General features: G+C 47.4%; 5 protein-coding genes across 5 annotated transcripts; all 5 read left to right on the top strand.

The window, feature by feature from the left end:
- Window positions 1–301: 301 nt before the first annotated feature.
- Window positions 302–1,882, top strand: TEOVI_000333700 (quiescin sulfhydryl oxidase; the record flags this gene model as incomplete). The annotated part of the gene is made up of 1 exon (XM_067226257.1): window positions 302–1,882. The coding sequence occupies one exon, from the start codon at window positions 302–304 to the stop codon at window positions 1,880–1,882; it is 1,581 nt and encodes a 526-aa protein (XP_067082358.1).
- A 743-nt stretch (window positions 1,883–2,625) lies between these two features.
- On the top strand, window positions 2,626–3,660 carry TEOVI_000333600 (Diacylglycerol kinase catalytic domain containing protein, putative; the record flags this gene model as incomplete). The annotated part of the gene is made up of 1 exon (XM_067226256.1): window positions 2,626–3,660. One exon carries the CDS (start codon window positions 2,626–2,628, stop codon window positions 3,658–3,660), a length of 1,035 nt encoding a protein of 344 aa, XP_067082357.1.
- A 342-nt stretch (window positions 3,661–4,002) lies between these two features.
- Window positions 4,003–5,331, top strand: TEOVI_000333500 (WD domain, G-beta repeat, putative; the record flags this gene model as incomplete). The annotated part of the gene is made up of 1 exon (XM_067226255.1): window positions 4,003–5,331. One exon carries the CDS (start codon window positions 4,003–4,005, stop codon window positions 5,329–5,331), a length of 1,329 nt encoding a protein of 442 aa, XP_067082356.1.
- Window positions 5,332–5,779: 448 nt separating this feature from the next.
- On the top strand, window positions 5,780–6,382 carry TEOVI_000333400 (dolichyl pyrophosphate phosphatase, putative; the record flags this gene model as incomplete). The annotated part of the gene is made up of 1 exon (XM_067226254.1): window positions 5,780–6,382. One exon carries the CDS (start codon window positions 5,780–5,782, stop codon window positions 6,380–6,382), a length of 603 nt encoding a protein of 200 aa, XP_067082355.1.
- A 542-nt stretch (window positions 6,383–6,924) lies between these two features.
- Window positions 6,925–8,166, top strand: TEOVI_000333300 (Alpha/beta hydrolase family, putative; the record flags this gene model as incomplete). The annotated part of the gene is made up of 1 exon (XM_067226253.1): window positions 6,925–8,166. One exon carries the CDS (start codon window positions 6,925–6,927, stop codon window positions 8,164–8,166), a length of 1,242 nt encoding a protein of 413 aa, XP_067082354.1.
- Between the last annotated feature and the right edge of the window lie 772 nt (window positions 8,167–8,938).

Raw genomic sequence — 8,938 nt, 5'->3', positions numbered from 1 at the left:
TATATATATTTGAGTGTATGTGCAGATGATGCTAACAATCGAGGCATTTGTATGATTTTCAAATGAATTAGGCATCCGTGCACTAAGCTACCTATCATAAGCACGGGACTGATATCTTCCCCCTCTCTTTGCATTATATAATGAGCATGATGATGGTGAAAAGTTTTTTTAATTATTTTTTTTCTTTTAATATATATATTTTTACAATTTTGAATAATGTTTTCTCACTTTTTTTAAATATTTTTTTTCCTTGTAGTAGAAACAATTTGTTCTTCCCTTTGTTTTTCTCTTGTTGTGGAGAATGTTCTCTCGATCATTTGTAGTCTTTGCAGGTTTGTTATGCTGTTGTCTTTCTAAATCAGTCGCCCAAGTAGCCACGGGCAGTCCTCGTCCGGGTCTATTTCATTTAGATTCGTCGGTAGTGGATCTATCGGGTGATGATTTTTCTCGTGTTCATCGTGTTGCGCCTCTCTGTCCTTGGATTGTTCTTTTTTATAACGATGGCTGCGGCGCTTGCCGACGGTACGCTTCAACTTTTTCCAAATTTGCTGGAGGGTTGAAGGTGGAGCATGGAAAGGATGCACTTCAGATCGCCACAGCAGCTGCTGTGAATTGCGCTAGTGAAGTGGATCTGTGCCGTAAGTATGACATCAACTTTGTTCCACGATTATTTTTCTTTTACCCACGTGACTCATGCAGGAGCAACGAGGAGTGCGGCACCTCCTCATTAGAGCATGTTGCATTTGAAAACAGTCACTTGGAAGTTGATGAACTGGAGTCGGAAGTGCGACGGCTAGTTAACAAACACATGGTGGTAGATGATTCCTTAAAGGAGCGATGCATAGACATGCATTTCAAACTTTATACATCCAAAGAGGAGTTGGTGAAGCGTTCTGTTTCTTCTACGGATGAATCAGGGAGGTTTGTTGAGACAACAGAACTATATGCCACAGATATTGCCGGCGCTTTCTTCTCCGCAATGCACTATGATGTTTCTCTGGTAGGTACGGAACCACGCGAGCGGCTAACTGCACTTGAAGATTTTGTGTTGCTTGTGAAAGACTCGCTTCCTTCTATAGGGGCTGACGGTGTTGTTAGCGCCCTTGAATCTATTACCGCGGAAAGACCATTCACAGTCGCATCATGGCAAGATGCTGTGGTGAAGTCCGGTATTCCGTTTGATGGCTCGCCACGTAACGTCCGGTGGCGGACATGCCGGGGTTCATCTCCGCAGTACCGCGGTTTCCCATGTGGGATGTGGCTCCTTTTGCACGCACTAACAGTAAACACACCGGCGGATAGGAATGTCCTTGAGGTGATACAGAATTATATACGTTATTTCTTCTCGTGCAAGGAGTGTCGGGACCACTTCATCCAGTTTAACTTCAGCCCCAACGAAGACCCTGTACTGCAACTGTGGCGTGCGCACAATAATGTGAATGCGCGACTGGCCAACGTAAAGGATGGTGCGGACCCGCTAGTACCGAAGCGACAGTTTCCCACACTGGAGGCGTGCACCGAGTGCTATGATGGTGCCGGAAATTTTATTGAGGCACATGTGACGGGTTTTCTGAAGCAAAGGTACCTATGGGATCCCAAAGCAGTGGGGCTCATGGAAAGCAACAATGATTTGAATGAAGTCGACCCTGCGTCGAAGGATGCAAATGTTGGGCGGAATGTGGAGAGCAGCGGTAAGGGAAAAGGGGACGGAGGTGCGCGCGGCAACTCGAAGGAGGTCCGATCAGATCACGCTGGGGGAAAGGGGAAAGGCTATTCAGTGTTACTTTTTAGTAATGTTTTCATCATTTTATTGTTTGTATGTTTGGGGTCTTTCGACTACATGAAAAGGCTTAGGGTGAGGAAGAGGCGGGACCGTTACTAGATCCATCAGGGTGAAGCAGAAGATCCAAGTATGGTTGGTACTGACCGCTCACCTTCCTGTGCAGATGGTCAGTGCATTACTGACAGGTTGGTAGTTTGCATGTTACTACCATATATATACATATAGATGCGCGTACATGTGTACGTTCTCGAACAGTGGGTCTCGGTGTCCACGGGAGGGCGTGCGAAGAGGGAAGGCATTAGCCGTAATGAGTAGTTGCACGTTTTTTTTGTATATATATATATTGGTTAGCATGGTTTGTGTAAGGTTGGGGTGCAGTTAATCTTTTGTCGGAGCCCCCTCTTTCTCGTGAATACAAGGGAAAAAGAGGGAGATTCTGTTTCACAGTTGATCCTGTGCGAGTGCCTCACTCTTCCGTGTGGGGGCTTCGCTGAAATGATAATTTGTAGTGCTACTGCGGTGAAAGTGTTTCAAAACTCAAGCGGTTCATTCGTTTCATCATATATTTTTGCTCACTACGTGGGGTCGGGCGAGAAGGACGTTCCTCATGGTGTAGGGGTTGTTAGGGACACAAACGCGGGAACGAGCAGAAGCTAAAAGTTTGAATTCATAAAAAACAAGGAAGAGATATCGTTTTCTTCCGCCTTCGTAAGGTAGAGAGGGAACGAGGAGCCGCAACTCACGCACGCAGTCAGCATAACCGAGGAGTAAGAAAGAGGAAAATAAACGTTTGGGTGAATAGCAGCTTCGGAGAAGTTGCCGTAAACGACTTGATTTAGCTGATGAGCCGTTTCAAACGCTGCCTGGCTATCGTTAACACCCGAAGTGGAGCTCGCGAGGGTCTTTCTGTTTTCGCAAGTGCTTTGCGACAGTACCTTGATAACGCAGGAATTGTGCACCACGACGTGTGTGTGCCCGAGAAAGATATTATCTGCGCCATGGAACGCCATGCGGGTGGTACTGATGCCATCATTGTGTGTGGTGGTGATGGCACACTAAGCTCTGTTGTCAATGTACTGGCGGCAACTCCAAATCATCCACTGGCCGCTGCTCCCATAGTCCTGGTGCCGTGTGGGTTGCAAAACTCAGTTGCAGCTTCTCTGGGTATTTTCTCTGCGGAACGTTCCGTTTCTGCCTTCGTGCTTGGTCGCGTGGAGCAGGTGCCCCTCTGGGAGGTACGGATTAATGGCGCGCTCACTCGGTATGTGGCCTCCTACCTCGCTGTCGGTACTTATGCAATGTGCGTTAAGCGACTGCATGAGTTAGATGCTGTTGGGGACAATTACATTTCGCTTCCAATGGTTCGGGGGAAGTACAGGTTGGGGGCGTTTTATACAGCAATGCGCAATGAGACAATTTCGTGTAGCGCTACCCTGACATGCTGCACAAGAGGAGGAAAAGGAAAGAAGGATGCACCAGGAGCCCTGGGAAGGTCACACGTTCTTATTCAGAGTCCAATGAAGATGCTGTTAGCCTCGCAGATGCCTTTTCAACACCGCCACTACACACTTACTCCAAATGCTACATTTAAGCGGGGATCGATGTGTGTCACGCATGCTACCCATGAAGCAACGCGGATGCGCCTTTGGCATCTTTTAAGTCGTGAGGCCATAGAAGGTGTAGTTCTTAATGAAGATGGTGTTGGTGAGTCAGTTGATGTAACAGGGTTGGAGTTTACCCTCCATGCTGCTCGTGAAGGTGCTGGCGGAAGGTCTGGCGCGGTAATGATGCTGGACGGCGAGGCGGTGCAAGTGTTTCCAGGGTCAACAGTTTCAGTCCAGCGTTCAACCTGCCATGCGCTGCTGGCATCCTGCTGAGCAGCAATCGTGACAAGTTTGTACTTGTTGGACACGCCGAGAGTTCGTTACTTGTTGTTGCATTGCAGTTGTTTACCGTTATCGGCATCATTCTTGTTGGTTTTACTTATGTTCCTTTGAAGGAAGCTGCTTGCTACTGACCCTATTCCCTTCTGTTTTATTGATCTCCGCACCCACCCGCTTGTTTACTTTTCCCCTAAATTAACCTAAACACACATTTTGTAATGTTACATACTACTGGACACAGAGGAGAACCGGCAGCAAGGCTAGCGCTGGTGTTGGATTTGGAGAAAGGGGGAGGGAATCGCGTCTTCCTTGATTTCGTAGTTCACGATCTGGGCGATGGAGTTTGAGACGGAGCGCAGTACCACCCGAACGCAGCAGCAACCTCGTCAAAAATTCCGTGGACAGGAGTATGATGACTATGTACCGCGAAGGAAAACCCATGGTCAGCGTTCCGTTGATTTTTACTCCTCAGCCATCCAGTATGTGACAACGCGGCTGCAGCATCGCAACACACCGTACGGTTATCATGTCGACCCGCATCCATACTGTTCTAAGGATATGCTGCCTGCTTTTCGGACCCCCTTTAATCCCAGCACAGCACTCTGCACTCAATGGGTCAGCACTTCATATCACCCCGATAGCCGCGGCGGCCTCTCGCGCCAGGGGCTCTTGAATCTAAAATGGGCGCCGAATGGCCGACGTTTGCTGTGCTCCACTGGACGCGGTGAGTTTTTGCTGTTCAACGGTCATTCTTTTGGTGTGGAGGTCAAAACCGTGGCACATGAGGATCACCGCCCATGTCGAGCTATTACATGGGGAAACAATAGTGATTTGATCATTAGCGGTGATGATGCCGGTATGGTGAAGCTGTGGCTCTCCAACTTTGTTCTGGTGGCGGAGTTCAATTCGCATCACAGGGCTGTTCGGGAGTTGACGTGGGCCCCACTGGAGGGGAAATTCTGTAGCTGCGGGCAAGATGGTTCAGCTCGTGTGTGGGACACCAACGCCGTGGGTACAAACCCTCAACAGGCACGGGAGGAGATGAAGTTAGAGGGGCATGGTGGCGATGTTGTAAGTGTGGACTGGCACCCTTATCACTCACTAATTTTGACTGGAAGCCAGGATCGCGACTGTAGGTTATGGGACCCGCGTACGGCATCTCGTGGCAGCATTGCGGCGCTGCAGGGACACGCTCAGTCTGTTAATTGTGTGCGTTGGAATCCCAGCGGAACCATGTTGCTTTCTGCTTCCAAGGACTGTACTTTAAAACTCTGGGATATTCGAATGGTACAGGAAGTAGCCTCCTACGAAGCCCACTCCAAGTCAGTGGAACGAGTGGAGTGGCACCCACATGTGCCGGACCTTTTTGTAAGTGCAGGTGCGGATGGAAGCATCATGTACTGGATGGTTGACGGCTGTGAGGGGACTGCACGGCAGGACGGCGTGCTCGTGGTGATTCACAACGCGGCATTGGTGGAGAGCGCGCACGACCGATTCCGCGATGTCGCCAACCCGATCAATGCCATTGCATGGAGTCCACTTGGTAACTTGCTCGCTTCTTGTTCTTCAGAGGTGAAGTATTGGCACCGCAACATCCCCGGCGCCATGGAAGAGAAGGAACGTGGTGAAGAGGATGATGTTTTTGAGATGAATAGGCAACAATAACAGTACTGCGTATGAAGGAAGGTAAGTCGTGAAAAGGGTGAAACGACAGTAACACCGAAGGGGAAAAGGCAAAACGGCACAAATGCGGAATATTGTGCACGCTGTTGTGAGGGGGTGACGGATTAATGAAATGCCCCCTCTGTAGCGTCTCATCCCCACTCATTTACTGTTCTTTGCTCCGCCACGTTTTTGAGTACCGGGGTTCGTGCACCTTCCGCTGTTGGTAGTTTGACTTTGCGTGGCTTCAGACGATAGCTCTCTCCACTTCTCCCTCCTTCTCTTTTTGTTATGCTCTCTTTTAGTAAAACGAAAACAACAGCAAGCCCTCCGCATTTGCCGAAGGGTGAAACATATTGTAGTCGAATCGTTTCTCTTCTTTACACCTTTACATCGTCTCGTTAGATTTAACCTCTACACTGCTTGTTGCTCGTTGCCTCCGAGAAAAGCGATGCACGCCAACTGGATTACTTGGGCAGCTAGTACGGTGGTCTACGATGCAGGGGACACCATAAGCTTTGTGTTTGCTTTATCCTCTTTGCTCCCTTCTATTATTGTCATATTCATTGCGGGGCTCGCAAGTTCCTCGACTTCTCATCAAAGAGATGCCGCGCTGCTGCTACTCGTTGGGTTGTGCCAGAACACGGCACTGAACACTTTCCTGAAGGCTTTCATTAAGGGCCCGCGGCCGATAAGTAGCATGTACATAATGGTACCAATGAGCTCGTCGAGTAATTATGGCATGCCGAGCAATCACTCACAGTTTATGTTTTTCTTCATTACATGGCTGTTGCGCAAAGCGAGCGCGAACCATATACCCGTTTCATGGGGCATGTGGCTATTCTTCCTAGTATCAGCTACAGTTGTTGCATGTGGCCGTGTGTACAACTCTTATCATTCCACTGATCAGGTGATTGTAGGAGCTGCTGTTGGCGTGATAAATGCATATGCTTCCACCACGCCTACACTGGAAAGAGTGTTGCGCTGGCTGATGTTTAGATTGTCACCTGTGAGGAACTTCTTCACATCGTGGGTGACGTATGTCCGATTATGAGTGAGGGAAAGTGTTACTTTCCGCAATCGAGCAACATTATTGCTCTCTTTATTTCGTTCTTTATAACTCGCTCATGCTAATTCGTTCCTGTAACCATGTTCAATCTATTAACAAAAGAGGGGAATGCTGGAAAAAGGGGAAGGAAACCTTCACTTAATTCAAAATCTGTTCTTGTTTTACTTTTCTCTATGTGTATTTGTTTTCTAATTTCTTTTTGTGGTATTTGGCCTCAAGTTTCACACATTTGCCCTGCCTAGTCCTCTGCCTCCCCCCTCATATTTCCTTTTTCCCTTTTCTCTAGGCAAATTCAAGAAAACCAAACCGTGCTTACGCTTCTTCCTGCATCCTGACATTAGTTTTCTCTCTTTTCCTTTCTTTTGTTTTGGCGTTGGGCGAAGGGAGAGGACGTGGACAACATTATCAGGCCCAACATACTTTTCCTTAGAGTCTACACCCTTAAAAATTAGCGGTTACCGTACACTAAAGGGGTAAATTTCAAGGAAAAGAGGGGCAAAACAAGTTAAGCTAGAATAGCATCTGCTATGAATACGATACGTTACCTAGTGTCGGGAAAAGGTATTTTTAACAGTATTTGCGACCTTATTATACGCCCACAGCGAGCAGTATATGATCCTCGAACAGATTTGGGTCCAACGATTTTCCGCCTTGACGCCGATGATCCTCAGCGGTACAAACGCACGGACCTAACGATAGAGAACATGCGGGGGCTAACCTTGCAATGTTCATGGTTTCGTACCTTAAGTAATGAAAAACAACCGTGTATTGTCTATATTCATGGCAACTGTGGTTCACGTTACGACGCATTAGAGGCACTCTTTCTGCTTAAGGAAGGGTACAGTTTGTTTTGCTTTGATGCAGCGGGTAGTGGATTATCGGATGGGGAATACATATCACTTGGTTTCTATGAGCGACAGGATCTCGCCGCGGTTGTGGACTACCTTGAGGATCAGGAGGAAGTGGATGGCATTGGGCTCTGGGGCCGTAGTATGGGAGCCGTCACCTCCATCATGTATGCATCAAAAGATAACTCCATCAAATGTATCGTTTGCGACTCGCCCTTTTCTACGCTGCGGAGTCTTGTAAATGATTTGGTGAAGCAGCACGGCTCCAAGCGATTTCCTAGTTCACTCATAAACAAAATTGTGAATCGCATGCGCAAACGCATCGCCGCGCGTGCGGCTTTTAATATTGATGATTTGGATACGTTAAAGTACGCTTCGGAGTGCACCGTTCCTGCGTTCATATTTCACGGCAGGGAGGATGATTTCGTCTTCCCACGGAATTCAATTGATGTGAGTAACTACTTTATGGGTCCATGTTTACATCATTTAGTGGATGGAGGACATAATGATGAACGCGGCGAAGATGTGAGAAACACTATTAAAGGTTTCTTCTCGCTCTACCTCGTTCTCAAGCGGGAAAATGGACGCCCGGTAGCACACTTAATGCAAGATGCAACGAATCGTGTGCCCAGGGAATATATTCCACGAGTGGATTCAGGCGATGTTTCGTCATCACCTGAGAGAGACGGTGATGATAATGATAATAATAGTGGTGTTGGCGGTAGTGGTGATGTCAGTGTTGATGATGGGGGAAATTCTTCAACCAGCGATGAGGTGCACGGTCTCGAGGGATCAGGGGATGAGGAGGAACCAATAGATGAAGCTCCCAGCCGTCCGCTATCTGCATCCCTAGCACCTGTCAGGGTTACAAAACCATGGTTTTATGATCCAAATGATTTGCTGTTAGAGAGAAAAGATTGATAAATAAGTTTGAAGTAGCGTATGTTTGGACTTTGGTGTCCTCCTTTCCCCCTCCCCCATTATTTTGCTCTTGTGCTTCGCTAACTGAATGCAAGAAACCGCCGTGCTTATTTACCTCTTCGCCCCCCCCCCGCTAGTTCCGTATCTTCTTGGGGGAGAAAAGGTTGTCCGCGTATATCTGCACGTGTAGGTGGTTTCGTGCCTCAACGCCTTGTTTCACTTTTTTTTTTCCTCCGTTCCCAATCGGACCGAGTGATTTGAGGTGAAAGCTCCTCTCATAAATGGTGTTTGTCGTAGTCGTTGTTTTGCACCGTTTGACCCGCCATATGTTTGAATAGCGGTTCGATAGTTTCGTCATCCTCATGCTTGGGGCTATAGCAACAACTTCGATGCAAGTCAGCGAACAAAAAGAGCACGTATACATGCATATATACCTGTATATATATATTTATATTTATATGAGTGAACTCATACCTTTGAAAGGGTACGCAGAAAAGCATTTAAAAAAAAAATAGAAGAAAAAAAAGGTATCTAACGCTCGTTGGTGATTGCTCCTCACAGTTTCCCACCGCTTGACCGCACATGTACACATGTTCAAGACTCCATATGTGGAGTATTAGGTTTAAACCACATGTGAATGTGTGCAATGCAAGCAAGTGAGGAGAGATTGAAGGATAAATATCAGTGTTATTATCTTAAACCGGTGAGGCAGAAGATAGTTTGAGAGTGAATATGTGCTCTTGTTCTTTTGTTTTTGTGTCAGTTACCGGTT

This window comes from Trypanosoma equiperdum (assembly GCF_001457755.1).
Source record: "Trypanosoma equiperdum strain OVI genome assembly, contig: ctg_725, whole genome shotgun sequence".
Taxonomy (NCBI): Eukaryota; Euglenozoa; class Kinetoplastea; order Trypanosomatida; family Trypanosomatidae; genus Trypanosoma; species Trypanosoma equiperdum.
Note: the sequence above shows the minus strand (reverse complement) of the source record. Positions and strands in the feature narration are given on the sequence as shown.